Source organism: Propithecus coquereli, unplaced genomic scaffold, assembly GCF_000956105.1.
Source record: "Propithecus coquereli isolate 6110/MARCELLA unplaced genomic scaffold, Pcoq_1.0 Scaffold540, whole genome shotgun sequence".
Classification (NCBI taxonomy): Eukaryota; Metazoa; Chordata; class Mammalia; order Primates; family Indriidae; genus Propithecus; species Propithecus coquereli.
This window is the reverse complement of record NW_012151286.1, coordinates 858285-874970: the sequence shown is the minus strand read 5'-3', so window position 1 is coordinate 874970 and position 16686 is coordinate 858285. Positions and strand designations below refer to the sequence as shown.

Here is a 16686-nt window from a genome sequence, read left to right as displayed (position 1 = left end):
TGAGACAGGTGGTGAGAGAAATAGAGCCAATGAAGGGTGACAACTACTGCTCAGGAACCAAATACCCACAGTGCTGATGCCATGTAGTGTCTGGAATTGTGTACATCACACACTCAGAATGTGACCCATCAGCTTGCCCAGCCAATTATCTTCCTGAGTGGGGAAAGGGGGTCATCCAAGCAGAGGAACTGACCACTAGAGAAGGGAAAAGAAGAGCTTAAAGAAGACAGGTGTGCGCAAGCCAGGGCAGTCGGCGCTCGGTGGAACAGCTAGCGGGGCGAGGCGGTAAGGTTTACCTCTTCCTCAAGCTCGAGCTGGGCACCTGCAACCTTCTTTCTTAAGACTTTTTCTAGGACTTCACCTTTATCTCCAGTGGGACTGCAACAGAACAGCAAGCTGATTAATCCTGCAATCAGAGCAGGTAATTTGGGGGATGATCTCGGACCACATGGACTCCAAGAGACACCTAAGAAGAGGGAGGACATGGAGTGCTTGATATTTCACATACAAATCTTAAATCTTCTAAGGCTGAGGTTGACCTTCACATTCAGATAAAAATGTGAAAATGAACTACGACTGTGCTACATAGAATATTATATCTAAATAAAAGTAACTCCCAAAGGCTTAGTTTCCTGGCTCATTCTGGGTAGATTTTTAATTAGTTAAGGTCAGTTTAACTAAATCATAGATGCCTATAGGGCCTCTCGTTCTGTGGCCCAAGAAGTAGTGGCAGCTTTTCATCCCGATACACAAACAAAAATTTAAACAAAATTTCAAAGGAAAAAAACAAACAATAAAAATAAAAGAATGTTGAAAAGAAATACAAACGAAACAAATTTATTGCTGTTGACAAAAATACATAATACAAAAAAACGAAACAAAACACAACAGAAACAAAACCGGAAACCCCACCCTAGTGGGCCCATGCGCCTGATGCACCGACAGCGTGCGGTCCCAGGAGCCCCCCAAAGCATGGCATCTAATTCATGAGGACCTCCATCTGCACCAGCCTTGCATTGGTGTCCCCGGATGTGCGGTAGGGTATCATCCCAGCAAAGGTAATCAGGGCACGGGCTTGACTTCGGAGTTGCTAAGAGAAAGAGGGAAGAAGAGAAGAAAACCAGTTAACTTCCAAGTCAGGGCACTGTTCCACGTTCTTCCATCCTCTACCCCATGGTGTCGGGGACAGAGCCCTGGTGGGCAGATGACAATCGTACCCTCCACTGTCATATTCCTCCAGCCTGGTGCAGAGTGAGCAAAGCCTGTTCCCAGGGGCCCCACTTCCACAGGCATCCAAGCCTGTCTACCAAGCAAAAGGCAGATGGGTTTGTCGGGCAAGCCGCCTCGCCCCAACACATCTGACTAGCTCTGACTCAGCCATGAGCTTAAGAACTGCCCGTTCCAGTTTTCTGAGCCTTTCGTCCCCCTCTCCTGGCTGGTTTCCATCCATCTTCTTCCATGGGGATCTGAGTCTCCAGGGCCCCCATGAGGCCCTGCAACAGCAGAGGCAAAGGCCGTGACTGCGTGCAGTCCCAATCCAGCTCTCCTCCTCCCTGCTTCTCCCGTCTTCCTTCCTGACTTACGTGCTTGGCCCTCTTTTCCCAGGCAACAATGTTAACGCAATTCCGGGATTGTTCCAGGAGGGAAAAAGATGGTCCTACAAATTTAAACCAAATCTGAACTAAAATGGGAGAGTCTACAAACACCTTTCTGGCCCAGTAACATGGCTTTTAAGGAAAACTCAAGGGTCCTTTACTAGGCTTACTTAAGTACCATTCCAGAAGAAAACTGAAAGGCAAACGTTTTTATTTGATGCGTACAACAAATTGGCAAGCGTATGTCCTTATTAAAGTCTGAACGAAATGAAACCTTATTTTGTGATGAGAATACCCATTGTATTTCCTTCAGAAGTGAATAAAAGCGCATGGGCTTTCGTGCCTAATTCAGTTACCTTAAATGAGCTCTAGGATGTTCAGGCAAAAGGATCCACCCCATTACTAGGCAGCACTTCGCTGTAAACCATGAAACCACTTCTTGGGCAGGCAGCTTCCCCTCAATCCTACCCATCCCTAACTTTCAGAAAAAGAAAAAGGAGAGTGGCGGCTATGAGAAAGCTAGGAGAATGGCTTTATTCGTGATATGTAAAAACTAAGTCCCTAAAAAGGGAGACTAAAGCACACACAGAAGGTGCCGTTCAGACGGCTCCCTTTAGATGTGGCCACCAGCTCTGTGGGCAAGCCCTCCCCTGACCTGTAAGCAGCACACAGAGCACCAGGAAATGCCTACCATTTCAATACTGGTATCACTGCACCGGGTTTCTTTCATCATAAAAACAGATTCCTGCTGAGGGGCAAGCACAGTGGGCCTACCACTGGCACATCTGGCATTTAGGCTCTTGTCTGCCCAAGGGCAGGTGGCAGACCAGATGTCCCTGGTGCACACACGGACAGGCTGACCGAGCACTGCTATCCACATTCCTAGGGTGAAAGTGGCTACTGTCACTCACTAAGCAGAAGTTCTGTCTATGGCAGTGCCTGTGGGGTCACAGTAGAGAGAGCCCACAGACATCCTTGGAGGAATAAGACAGGATTTTCCAGGCTGCTTAACTGACAAAATCAGGTTTAGATGTTAGACACTGTCCTGAGAGTCTCATACAAAATTAAGTGGAAAGTAATTTTTAAAAAACACCACTGGACTATTCCACCTCATGGGTTCATTGGGTCAAACACCTTTGCTCTTTTTTGTCAGTCAGACAGCATTTGCTGTGTGAGTCCCAGGGTTCTGGCCGCCCAGACTCTACTTGACCCACGCACTGCTGGAGGCCCCACAGGCAGTAGAAAGCACACAGGCTCAGGTGTCAGACAGACCTGATTCCAGACATGGCCCCTCCACCTACCTACCGCCTGGGGGCCCACAAAAGCAAGCAAGATGCTTTTCAACTCCAGGCCTCAGTTTCCTCAGCTGTAAGATGGGGATAAATGCTGCCCTAGTTACCTCTCCTAGGGTCACTGTGACACACAGATGAGAGGAGAAATAAGGGTTTGCATCAAATTAATGTGTTAATCAAAAATATAGTTTTTTGATCAAAGTGTTCGCTTTTGATGAAAGTGAGCTGAGACTCACAAAATAACCTTATATTTTAAAATGACCAGGAAGTTCTTGTGGAATCAACTACAAATTAGCATTCTGTTTGATTTTTTAAAAGGTGATATGTGCAGACTTAGCACTTTTTTCTTTTTGGCTTGAGAAGAGCTGCAATCCCATCAAGTGCTCGATTTCCTCTGATCTGAGAGCCTCCTGACACAAGATTTACCCAGTTGCCAGGGAGCAAAGAGCAGTTTCGGGTTATGTGGTCTCTTAAGAGTGCAAGGGATTCCAAACCAGACATGTGGTTCTCAGCAATGTGTTTCGTGAACGCTGGGATCTTACAGAGTCGCGGTCCTCGATGACTCGCTGGGGCCTGGACGCCGAGGATGGACTCGTCCCCTTGAGCCTCTTAAACTGTGTGAACAAGATGTTCATGGTGGCGAGAAGCACTTCTGAGAGATTGTGCCTGATCTACACAGAGAGAAACACGTGCAGTAAGGAAAAAGGACCAAGCCCTCACGGCCAAAAAAAGGTGGAGGGAGGGTGGGTGGCTCCAAGCAGGCCTGGGCACAAGACATCCCACAGCTGCCAGGTGAAGAGCTACACAGTCACCAAAAAGGAGCTGATGGCACTGAAAGGTCAAGTGGGAGAGCAATCCCCAGACGATGCTGCTCAGGTCAGGTGGTCACTCTTCCTGCTCCCTTCTGTATGCCATTCCTCCTAGGCAGGGGCAGCGGGCCAAAAGCATGCTGACGGCATCTGGGCAGCAGAGCGATTACATTAAAGAATCCGGCCTTGCACGTCAGTAGGTTGAAGGTGTACAGCCAGTTCTCCACAGTTCCCACCACTCCCCACTGTCTCAAACCCACTAGGCTGTCTCCGCTGAACCTGCATGACCCCACCACAATCCTTGGGAGCATCTGCAAGGGCAGGCCCTGGCGCACTACTTTAGTCTGGGATGCAATGAAGGACGCATCCAGGAAAGGCAAGAAATAACAAAGGAACAAGTGGCTAAGGGAAGAAGCCGCAGCAGGTGTGAAGGGAAGGTCAGCAAGGGGCAAGACCTTCCGACTGTGTACCACAGCAGCCAGTGCCCCTCCTTATGTGCAGAAGCTGGTCTTACTTCTTCCTCTAAAACAAAAGTGTGATTTTTATAAAAGACAGGTGCTTAATGAGGAATAATTTTAAACTGAAATGCCACTAGTGACATCCCAGAACCAGGTAGCTGGTTCTAGAGTCTATAGAGTCTAGAGTTGAGTATCTGTGGTTCAAGAGAAGAGGAACGACTGGGGGAGGTCCGAGTTGTGGCCTAGATCAGGAGAAGCAGAATCTCCGGGGTAAGGCCTGGGCATGGAGGCTTTTTATAGATTCCAGTGTGCAGCCCAGCTGAGGACTCTGGGCTAGACCGTGGCAACATGCTAGAGACCCTACAGAGAGACAGCGACCTGGGATTTGTGGGGTGATAACTTAGTCCCTGGTCACTGCATTTGCTTCTTTAGACAAAGCATTTCGAGGAGGAGGAGGATTGCAGTGAATCGTGATGTGTGTTTCATGTACCCAATGGAACTACTTAAAGAAGATCAGAGTTAAGCACTAAAATGCTCTCTAGGATATGTAGGTAATAAAAGAATTAAACCAGACTTCACAGGATCAACCAGAATCCTGCTTTTCCTAAGCACATGTCAATCGCTGAAGTGGCTGTATTTTCTGAATCGGGAATTTATACAATCGATGGGGATGTGTGCACGCACAGAAAAGCCAGTCTAGGATCTCTTTAAGTAGACCCACCTTGGAAAACTCAGTCTGGATGATTACCGTAACTACAACGCTTAAAGTTGTTAGCTATATTAAAACCAAAAGCTAGGGAAGTGGGGAAAAAAAGAATTCTATCACTCAGGAAGAAAAGGACTTACTTCATCACTGAAATTTCTGAAGGCAGCCACTCTCTCTTCCACACTTTCCTGATTCAGGGGCACCAGCTTCAAGCGGTCAATTATCTGTTTAAAACAAACAACCAGCCCCATATGACACAGCCCTCACGTCATTTCATCTCCCTGAACATACAGTCGGCATGTAACATGTTCAAAAGGGCTTCTTAATAGAAAACACCATTCCCCCTCATACACACAAAGGCTTTGATTCTAACTTGCTGACTAACTTAATTCTTATGCTTGTTTTCTGACACAATTTAAAAAATTCAGAGATTTCAAATTACTTTGAGAAAACTGTTTTCAGATTAAAGCGGAAATAGAAAAAAGCAAAAAAAAAAAAAAAAAAAAAAAAAGCACACAGAAATCCCCTTGAAAGTCCCAAGATTATACCTGTCCTTCTTCATTTAACAGGCACAGTGGTGACACCTCCTTTGTTTTAAATGAATGCCATGACGTGTTTTGAATTTTCAAGGGCGTACGTTAGCCTGCGCTTCAACCCCCCCTCCTGAAACTTACGTCAAAGGCTCTATCAATATGACCACTGTGATACTCGTCAAAAAAGGTGATCAGGTCCAACAGAAGATAGAACGTGGAGTCCACAAATTTATTTGCACTTATTCCCTGAGTCCTATACCTGAAAGACAAAAAAGGGGCGGGGGCAGCAAGTGCGCATCATGAATTTCTGCGTGATCCACGGCTGTGGGATAGCATTTTAAAAGGCATCAAAACCTCTTGCACTTTCTGGGTGAGGTTAATTAAGGAATGGAAAATGGTGTGTGTTTTGAAATGGCCAAGCGTTGATGGTGGCTTTGGCATGACTCCACCTACAAATACTTGGCACGAAGCACGGTTCTCCAGCCTTGACCACCATCTCGGCATCCGAATCCCCAGCAAGGGCAGGAGGTCCTGATAGGAAAAAGTCCCGGCAGCCATCGCTAGGGATTGTTTGCTAAGTGGAGATACCTTATTGCCAAAGAATGTTCTTTTGTGTTAGCCCAGAAGAGCATCCCAAACCCAGTTTTCTCTGGATCACTTTATTAGAAGTATCTGTAGAGGGCACAAAAAGTAACATCCTTTGCCTTAGCCTGGAACTTAAACTAGTTAAAGTGTGTTAACTGACTGGGGAGAAAGGTAGATTCTGAAACACTGGCCAAGACACCTCTAAGAATTTCCCCATCCATTCATCACTAGCTTTGTTCCTCAATGCCCTTGAGATGGCTAATAAAAGTATATCCAACAGTATGTAGATGAGCATAACGCCCAGAACTAAAGCTAATGTGGAAAAAAGGGGAAAAACCTAATGTGCACGATTAAAATATTGAGATACATTTTCACATCCTCTTCTTTGGCAAAAATGTTAGAAGTCTGACAGTACCAAGTGCTGGTTATGGTGTGAGGACATGGGAACTCTCATGTAGGGCTGGTGGCACGGTGAGTTAGTAGAGCCATTTTGGAAAGCTGTTTGCTGTTACCTACTAAAGCTGAACATGCACTTAGGTGGGCACGGGTGGCCTGGCAGCAGCAGTGGCACCTCAGGGGCCCACTGCGCCAGCTCTTGGCCTTACCGTTCAGCGATGGAGAGCGCCATGTTCTTCAGCCTCTCCTTGTTGGACTGTGGGGCACTGATCTGGGGAACGACAGGGCTCAGCAGTTTGTTCATCAGCTCCAGCACTTTGTCAGCATTCTGTTCAAGTTTTTAAAATTAAAGAAATCATCAAGAAAATAATGAATAAAAGGAAAAACTAAATAACTAAAATGAAAAAGAGAATTTATTGGGGTGATGGATGGAAATGTTCTGTATCTTTGATCTGAGTAGTGGTTACAGATACCTATAGAAAATTCAGCAAGCTGTACATATAATATTTATATATTTTCTACATGATAATTACACCTCAACGAAAATTTTTAATTAAAAAATAATAGGACTTATAGCCCTTTTTGCCTACTTTTCTCATCTGATAAAAGACAAGAATGTAATCTCTTTTAGGTCACATAATCATTAGCAGTCATCATGTGGTCTTATGTAGAAATATTTATTCTAGTTCTCTCAAAATGCCCAGCTGTGGTCTTACTCTCTAACACACAATACTCACTAGCATGTCTGTGGTTGCCCAGAGGGTAAGTACGATGGCATTTTTGCCAGTAGCTTCACCACTGAAATGTGATGGGTGCTTATTCTGCTGCCAAGTGGGACTACAGTTCAGTGCCTGCAGGACATCCTTTCAATGTATTGCACTAGTTTGGCCAGAAATATCTTACAGGCAGAAATAATTCTGCAAAATGGGAATCTCACTCGGGACCAATAATTGCCTAAGCACTAGGAGAACAATGGTGCTCTTGAAATGGTTGTACATTTAATGCCAAAAGGCCAACAGATTTGTTAAGTGCAGGAGGAGGAAGAGGGTACACTTTACCTTGGCAAGGTCATAAAGCTTTGCTGCTTCTTCAAACAGTCCTTTATTTTCTGCCACGGAAGCAACTTTGTTGATAATAGGCTTTGTGTCACTAGTAAACTTATCTATGACTCCAGGCTGACAAGACAAATTATGGAGGGGGAGGAAGAGAGAGACGGAAGTACAGAGCTTTTATTTTAAACACAGAGGAGCAAATGGGATCCAAAATTACTTTAACTGAAAATGCTTGCCCTGGGCGATGCATGTATTTCATACTCTCGCTTTCTTGAAGCTAGAAGGCCCTATTAAAACTTTGAAAAGAGACCAAGGAAACTACACATGAAGGGGCAGACTCACTGGAAGCACAGAGGAGTCAGCAATAAGACATCTGTGCTTTCTAATTTTCCAAAATGACCCAGAGTCAGTGAAATCAATGATTTTAAATTTGCTGATGAGTAGGAACTAGGGAAAAATATCAGGAGGCTTAGAGAAAATATCTGAAAGATTTTGGATTTGCTCTCTAAGACAGATGGCAAAAGAAACTCAGTGCTGAAAAAATACATGGCAAATGGTATCAGGACATTTTTAAAAAATCATTATCACCACTCAACAGCAACCAAATGGTCAGGAGAGTCTAAGAGGCCTTAGGAACTGTGGGAGAGTGAAGGCAACTGTGACTTCTCGGATTAGCCATTCTGATTCTCCACCGGCCAAGTTGGGGTGACCTGGCCCTGCCGCTCAGGAGGCAGCAGAGGGCATCAGTGAAGATCACAGGCTCTGAGGTCAGAAGGACTGGGTTCAAATTCCAACTCCCTTCTTATTTATTAGCTGTGTGATCTTGAGGAAAATAACCTCATTGTGTCTACATTTCCTCACTTGGAAAACACAGATATAACGGTTCCTACCTTTTCAGGTTATTGTGGCAATTAAACAAGAAACTACACACAAAGCGCTCAGTGCAGTGCCTGGCAACTGTCATCACCACTGTCACTGGCCCCTTTCTGAGCTGCATGGTGTGAGTGGTGTGAGCTCATCTTGAGATTGCTGGGTCCAAGCCATTCATTTTTACAATGGAGAAAAGTCAGTCCCTGAGGGCAAGTGACTTTGCCAAGGCCACAGGGAGAGTCGGGGTGAGGACTGGTCTCTGACAACAGGGCCTCTGTCTCTTCTGCTATCATGACCAACGGGCAGAACACATCTCAAGAATTGCTAAGGCTCCTGGGAGCAGCTACATTTCTAGGTCACCGTGGCGTTCTGAGCCCTGCCTTTTGCGGGAGGTCAAGGGCACTTCTAACTTTCTATCTGGGGAGAGGTAGGTGCAGTAATCAATTTCTTTTTCTTGCATGTTTTCTGAGCTGAGAATGGCAGAAATGTAGCCACCTCAGCTCAAAAACTGGCAAGCGTGAACAAATATTCTAAACATAATAAAAAAGTTATCTAATCACAAACTAACATATTTTAAGGAGCTACAAATGTGTATAAAACCAAGGTCACCATCTGGCCCTGTAATTTTCCGTGTTTTAAACTAAGCAACTTGGTTCAGATTTGCATGTACAGTACTGTGACTCCTAAAATCTAACTATTCTTCCAACTGCAAATGAACACTTCTCTAGGGATGCATTTAACCCACCTTTCTACTTCCGTCATTCTCCAGTTTCCCAAGAATCATATCGAACTGTGGAGGAAAAAAAGTTAATTTATTGGACAAAGACATAAACATAATCCAAAATTCTTCAGAGACAAAAGACGGGAAGAAAATGAGGTGGAAGGGAAAAGTCTTACATGAACTAGAAAACAGTGAGACTGAAAGCAAACGCCTAAAACTCCCTAGGCCACACCGAGGTAAGCGTCCAGTGTCGCACGGGCATGAGAACATGTACACTGAACACTGTGGGCGAGGAAGGGAACAGACATACCTCTCTGCTTTCTATCACAAGCTCACTCACACAGCGCAAGAACATGTTTTCTCCTTGACTATCTTTCTCGTCCCTACAAGGGAACAAAAGCAACTCAGTTCCTGGTCTGGACGCGAGGTCTCTGATAGTCATTCTCAGAACGGCCGAAATTAAAACTAGCTGAAGCAAATGTTACCTGAGGAAGTAAAAGTACTGGAGGGCCTCCCTTGGGTCTGTGGACTCAAACTTCCGGGTGTAGAGCATGAGTAGCCGCACAAAGTTCAGCCGCCGCATGCAGGGAGGGTCACCAGGCTCGTGGCTCACTACACCATGGGGGTAAGAATGCGTCACAACCACACTGCCCTTCTGACCCACGAGACTCAGAAAGTATGGAAGCTGAATCCACAAACCCAGCCAGTGTTTGCCAATGTAAGCTTTGGCCAATCCTCTTCACCACCCTGTCCTCTATTCCTCCCCACGCACAGAGTGGAGAAAACGGCATTTTGCAGTAAGTTATTAGTATTTGGGTCTTTGAGTGAAAAGCTAACCCACATTACGGCCTGTGCCCTGGGGTGACTCTGCTGCACCTGTGAGGAACCCGCAGCCACTCATCCATCTTTACTTCCCCTCCTTCCCCCGACTCTTTCATCCCAGGCATGTACGCACAAAGGATGGTGGGGGCTTCCCATGTCATTGAAGCCAGAGCCCCAAACGGAACCTGACTCATGCCTCAAGGGATTGCTTCTTCTGCACCATTCTCCAGCAGTCAGCCTGGCCACAAAGCTAGCACTTTGTACAGCACCTCGCAGGAGTGGGGAACCTGTGCCCTACGTGTGGCTTTCTGGATCCCTGAGTGCAGCCTTTTGACTGAATCCTAATTTTACAGAACAAACAAAGGGATTGGTTCTGTGAAGTTTGGATTTGGTCGGGGGGCTGCACTGGGGAATCTGGAGGGCCACATTTGGCCTTGAGGCTGCAGGCTCACCACCCCTGCCAGGGAATACTAATGGGAGGGGGCGGGGGAACAAGAATCCTAACATTAATCATCCAAAAAGCTCAGCTGTCTACAGTGTTCTAACATGATTGGTACGGTTTGCCCAAATCCTTATTGGCTGCAGTTTTGTGGCCACTGTTGCCCACTGCGGAATGTGATGTGGTTACACTACTGCCAACCCAGTCACGAATACTCACAGAGCTGGGCGCTCTGTCCCGAGGATTTTAGAAGCAGCTTCAGCTCAAACAGCACCAGTGCCACGTGGACAGCATGGCAGCGCAGCCGCTCCATCCGGAAGAGAAAGGCAATGGCAGCTTCGAACTGCGCTGTCAGGAACAGTACTTGGAAGTAGAGGAAGGGCTGCTGGTTCACTGTAAAGTGGGACTCACCTGGGGGCAGGGTGGGGAGAGGAGGTAAAGCCAACTCAGAAGGAAGCTGCCCACCGGCAGCCCTGGCCCCCAGGCAGCAGAGATGTGTGCCCACAGGACTAGCTGGGCAGGAAGGAAGCACCAGTATGAACCTGAATTAATCGAGGGGGCCCTGGACACAGTGAACTGCCAAGTGACATGTGACCCAGTTCCTCTACCTTCTCTAGACTTCATAACATGACTAGCGAGTAGGGGTCGTGCTGTAAAACCCAGACTGCTTGCATTAGGTGGGAGCGAGACAGAGTTAAGGGCCTTAACACAGACCACAAAGGGACTGTTCATCTCCTCTGCCCTGTTAAGAGTCACTCAATAAGGAGACAAATGAAGATTTCGAAGAAGCTTCAGTTCAATTACATTCAAAGAAATGTAGAATTCAATAACTGCTGACCGCTATTTGGAATCTTCTTCCCAGAGTATCTCAACAATGAGGGGGAAGAAAGAAGAAAAGGTATTTCTCTCTCCTTTGTGCTCAGATACACTCACTGGCAAGGTCTACCAGGAAGCAACAGCTAAGTCCTCTTTGTCTCTCCCTGAGGAAATGTCTACCAGAGCAGTTCAAAGAATTAGAGAAAATAGATGACTACACATGACCATATAAGTCATACACACTTAAGGCCACATAGCCTCTACTTGAATCTGAAATGGTCTTGTTGGGTTTTGCCTTGAAGATTCATAGGGGCATTGAAGGAGAGACAGAGTTCAGAGATGATTTTCCCAGAGGAAAACTTAAGTAAGTCACCTTAAGTGGACAAGAGAAGAGAAGGTGGTCATGTCCAGGCTCTTACCATAGTCTTCCAACAACTGTTTCTGGAACTGTGAGAGACTGAGTCTGTCTTGTGGGGAGCTGGTGCCGTCGTCATCAAAACACACTTGGTTCAACTAAATCCCCAAGAGAAACACATGCATTGGAACAGACCACGTCCTGAGCCACGTGCACAGGTTGTGCTATTCAGTAGCCGTGCTGAATGCTATGAGTGGGAGGCTGCGTTAAAGGCTATGGTTATTACCTGGGAATTACACAACAAAAAATGGGGCCAGGAGATGAGAAATCCACTGACCCTGATCACCTTATTGGCATCATACATCAAGCACGTAAATTCTGTGTGGGGAACATGAGCAGAGGGAAGGGACAGAAGAAACAGTGCCTGCCTTCAGCCACAGGTAGTCCTCGGTTTTGTCTGCGACTTCACTCTGATTGTCGGTGACGTCGCATCTGCCAATGATACAGTACACGGCCCGCTTGTAGGGATCTGTATTGTTCCTGAGGGCCCTGCGGTAATGCAGCCGGAGCTTGTTTTCCGTAGCTGGGGACAATCTAAATAAAGACATAAGGGAACAGACAGACAGGCACACACTCAGTAAATATCCTCAAGGGCATCTGAAATCACCCAAGGTCCCAATCACATAACAGAGTTAGGAAGCCTTCCTTCATCTAGGGTGACACACACTGTCCCTGCCCCATCCTCTTGGTAGCATCGCTTTGACCTGACTTGCAACTACCAGCACCTGTGTCTCTTGGCCCGCTGGCTTTCTCCAGTTGCTGAGGCCTGCAGAAGCAGTTAGAAACACTAGGGGATGAGGACTCCATTCCACCCCCCTGCAGCACTCAAGCAGTGACGGACAGCCTCCTCTGTCCTCCACATTCCCTTATTCACATGGGATCACCTCCCAAATAAACTACCTGCATTCAAATCTCCTTCGGAGGGAACCCTACTTTAAACTCTAATATGAGCAAGAGAGGGGCTTGTGGTTTAAGACAATCTCTTGACATGGCTTTATTAATGCTGCCAAAAGTATCCCTGATTCTTCACAAGTACAACTGGAGTAACAACCATTATCTCTTGTACATACATGTACATATATATAAACTCAGTATGAGTATGAACTTAAGTCCAATTACCTTAGCAAAACGCAGGGAACACTAATCCCTAGCAGTTCCTTAATGCAAGAAAACACTTAGTGAACTAATTCAATGATTATATTCAAGATTACTAACTTCTAATTCTAGCCTTTAGGCTACAAAGCACATGACAACATATTTCCATAGTGGGCTGACCGGAAAAGCACTAAGTGTTAACAAAGTATAATACAAAAAAGTCCCATTTTATGAAGAATCCTTGATGTGCCTTGGATGTATAGAGTAAGTCAAATCATGCTGCCAAACACAGTCCCTCTCCCTTACAGGGACAGAAAAATCCCCAAGCACAGAGGCATGCATGTCTAGGCATTGTGACAGAACGGGGCTCTCTTTTAATGTTTCCACTGGTTATTCCCAAGAGAGTTCTACTCGCTTTCTTAACCTCCTTTTTTCCCAAGAAGAAACTTATTCTGGACACAGGCAGGGACAAGAGAACAACACCAGTGGAGGCCACGCCTTTGATTCCATGTGGCTGCTGCTGGCTGCGCCACCTCATTCACTGTACCTTCTGTCTTTGCTGTTCATGTACTCCTGGAACCAGGTTTTAAATTCTCCCAGCTGGTGCTGGGCTCGATTAACCACCTGTGAAGCAGCAAGCAGGTCTCCACAGCGCATGCAGTAATAAATTAATGCCCACACAGGATGGCCTTCCACCTCTCCATCCTAAAAGAGGAAAGATAAATGCTCAAAATAAGCAAGTAAAAGCTGACTGCTTTTTGATGTGCTGACACCCAGCTAAGGCCCTTTTCCTTGTACTAAGTCACTTAAGCTTCAGAAGAACTCCATGAGGTAAGAACCATTAACGCCCTCCTCCTCCCTGTTTTACAAACAAGGAGACTGAGGCACAAGGAAGTTAAGTAATTTGTTCAGAGCAAGCTGTTAAGTTGCAGTGTGGCTCCAGCGCTTTTCCTCCAAAGCACTACGAACCCCACCTGCTCCAAAGACAGCCCTGTGGCTTCTCTGTGCAATCCCAGTGGCCTGCAGTGACCGGGTGATGTGTTCTGTGATAACGTGCACACACACAGTCCTAACAACCCCACAAGGCAAGCGCTAAAGACGTCACTGACCAATAAGAGACCTTCATCACCATACTGGAGTTTCTAGAAGGTTATAAACTTTTTATTGAGTATCTTGGTATTAAACACTGTGAGGCAACAGGGATCAGAGGGGCAGATCTGTTCCCACTCTGATACTACAGCTCACCTATCCTAAACCTGGTTTTGTCACTTGTCCGTGCAACATGTCCAGAACTCAATGACATCTTTCCCCTGTACCCTGCCTGGACTCCTACACTGTTAGCCTCCTAAGAGATTTCTCAGCTTCTATCCTTCATTAACTAACCCCTCTCTGTTCTCTTCTCCACACAGCAGTTTCCACACATAACCTCATTTTAACTGAAAACACCTATCTGGGACCGTAAGTGATCACAAAGAGAAAGTTGCCAGTACCTGAAGTCCAGGCAAGGGAGCTGGAAGTTTAATGTTCAGGAAACTTCGAACCAGCTGGTAAGTCCCAGGCACCCCGCCCAGCTGGGCCTGATGCAGATTTCCGAAGACAGTCACCAGGGTGTAATTCTTATAACTGGAAAAATTGTAAAGGAAAGAACAGGGGAGAATGAAAATACACATCACATACATCTACGTCCATATCCATGACGTTACACTGTGGACTCTGCAGGGCAGGGCCTGGACTTCAAACGCAACACAGAAGAGGAAATGGTACACGGTTAATGAAGCAAACTGCATTATCTATTCAGTGGGCAGTGGATGACTGTAGAGATTTCTCATCACTGCTGATACACGAAAGAATCCCCAGAGGAACACAACTGTGGACTTCAAATGCATTAAGAGCTGATGTGCAGAACAATAACTGCTCTAGCTCACAGCCTAATACTAGTGGATTGTTTTCAAACATTTTATTTTGAAACATTTCAAACCTACAAAAAGTTAAAAGAATGGTTCAATGAACATGAATATACCTTTTACCTAGATTCATCAATTTTTAACATTTGTGTGCATGTTTTCTCTATCCACACACATATGTGCTTTGTTTTTCCAGAACCATTTGAAAACATTATATAAATCAGGTAGTACCTCATCTGTAAATTCTTACTACGTGGCTAAGAACTAGGAACATTCTCCTACCGAACCTCAACACCATTATGACACCAAGAAATTTAACATTAATATGTTACTAAATCATAAATCTAAATCATAACCCATATTTGTTTCTTAATAACGTCCTTTATAGTCTGTTTTTATTTTAAATCCTGGATCCAATCAAGGAAATACATGGCAATTATCATGCCACTTTCATTTCCCTTAATCTAGGATAATTCAACCACTTTTTTTGTCTTTCATGACACTGACATATATATATTTTTTAAAGAGGCAGGGTCTCACTATGTTGCCCAGGCTGGAGTGCAGTGATGATTCACAGGAGCGATCATAGTGCACTATAGCCTCGAACTCCTGGCCTCAAGCAATCCTCCTACCTCAGCCTCCCGAGTCGCTGGAAGTACAAGTGTGCACCATGACACCTGGCTGACACTGACCTGTTATAAAGAATCGAGGCCAGCTGTCTGGTAAAATGTCTCACAAGCTGGATCATTTCCTCATGATCTGATTCAGGTTCAACTTTTTTGCCAATAACTCTACACAGCTGATGCTGGCACTTCCCAATGAGTCCCACAATGAGGTAGGTAAAATTAGTTTGCTTCGCTATTGGTAACACTAGATTTGATTTACTTGGTTAAAAGGTGTTGTCCAACCAGATTTCTACATTATAATTTAATATTATTTCCTTTTAATTAATAAGTGGGGTAACACATTGAGGTCACGTAAATATTCTGTTCACAATCTTTCCTTTATCCAATGATTTTAGTTTCCATTGATGGTCCTTGCTAAACCAGCTATTATATTGGTGGTTGCAAAATGGCTGGGCACGGCGGCTCACGCCTGTAATCCTAGCACTCTGGGAGGCTGAGGTGGGCAGATTATTTGAGCTCAGGAGTTCGAGATCAGCCTGAGCAAGAGCGAGACCCCGTCTCTACTAAAAATAGAAAGAAATTAGCTGGACAACTAAAAATACATAGAAAAAATTATCTGGGCATGGTGGCGCATGCCTGTAGTCCCAGCTACTCAGGAGGCTGAGGCAGAAGGATCGCTTGAGCCCGGGAGTTTGAGGTTGCTGTGAGCTAGGCTGACGCCACGGCACTCTAGCCCAAGCAACGGAGTGAGACTCTGTCTCAAAAAAAAAAATTCCTGAAGGTTTTTATATAGTGTAAGAAACTCTGATTCATATTTTTCTGACTTGTAACAAATATATACTACTACGTACACTGGATTCTTTATGGCTAAAGAGCAATACACCAAAACCCAATAACAAAAATTTAGCCAAAGCTTGAAGTATTATTTTATAAACCCTTTAAACCTATGCTAGGGAAATAAAAAACCATTTGGAGTTCTAGATTTCTCTTATTAATAAAAAAGGAATGGAGGCTAATGAGTGTGATATGTCTGTTGGTGTTCATTTCATGTAGCTATTATATAATTAACATAGTATTTGGTATAAAAACCTATTCTCTGCTGTACCAACTCTGAATTACCTCAGTTACATACAAGGAAATCTTATGACTTCCTAATGAAGTATTATTTCATTGACAAAGGGAGACCACACTACAAAGCTGCTGGCAGCTGCAGAGGCTCAGTGGCAAAGGCCTGCGACTTAGCAAGTGCGTTCACTTTCCCCTCTTGAGCCAGCAGGGAGAGGCCCAGCACCCTGTCTCTGAAATAAAGAGAGTCTGTTGCACACTCATGACAACCCCTGCTGGCCAATTCAGAGTTGGAAGGAGTGTCTGCAGGGAAGGATGAATGGCATGGTCCTACTAAAGGGGACGATAAGGCACAAGGGCGCAGCCACAAACCCTTCAGTGGCCAGTTCCGATTAGTGAGGAGGTGGCAAAGAGACACAAGCACAAATCACAGGCACTGGCAGCTGGGATGGACCCTGACTCATAGGGGTTAACTGAGTAGAGTCAA

The 16686-nt window shown here is 45.4% G+C and overlaps 1 protein-coding gene across 1 annotated transcript in view; it reads right to left on the bottom strand.

Moving 5' to 3' along the window:
- Positions 1-820: 820 nt before the first annotated feature.
- NUP93 (nucleoporin 93kDa) overlaps positions 821-16686 on the bottom strand; it is a 37041-nt gene continuing 21175 nt past the window's right edge. Inside the window, exons 6-19 of the mRNA XM_012657442.1 lie at positions 14095-14227; positions 13152-13309; positions 11878-12043; positions 11514-11607; positions 10498-10689; positions 9503-9629; positions 9328-9400; positions 9042-9086; positions 7433-7549; positions 6584-6702; positions 5535-5652; positions 5001-5084; positions 3430-3558; positions 821-1090 (exon numbers count right to left, since the gene is read on the bottom strand). Of these exons, the coding sequence (XP_012512896.1) occupies positions 980-1090; positions 3430-3558; positions 5001-5084; positions 5535-5652; positions 6584-6702; positions 7433-7549; positions 9042-9086; positions 9328-9400; positions 9503-9629; positions 10498-10689; positions 11514-11607; positions 11878-12043; positions 13152-13309; positions 14095-14227 (1666 nt within the window). The 3' untranslated portion in view covers positions 821-979. The remainder of the gene's footprint in view (positions 1091-3429; positions 3559-5000; positions 5085-5534; positions 5653-6583; positions 6703-7432; positions 7550-9041; positions 9087-9327; positions 9401-9502; positions 9630-10497; positions 10690-11513; positions 11608-11877; positions 12044-13151; positions 13310-14094; positions 14228-16686) is intronic.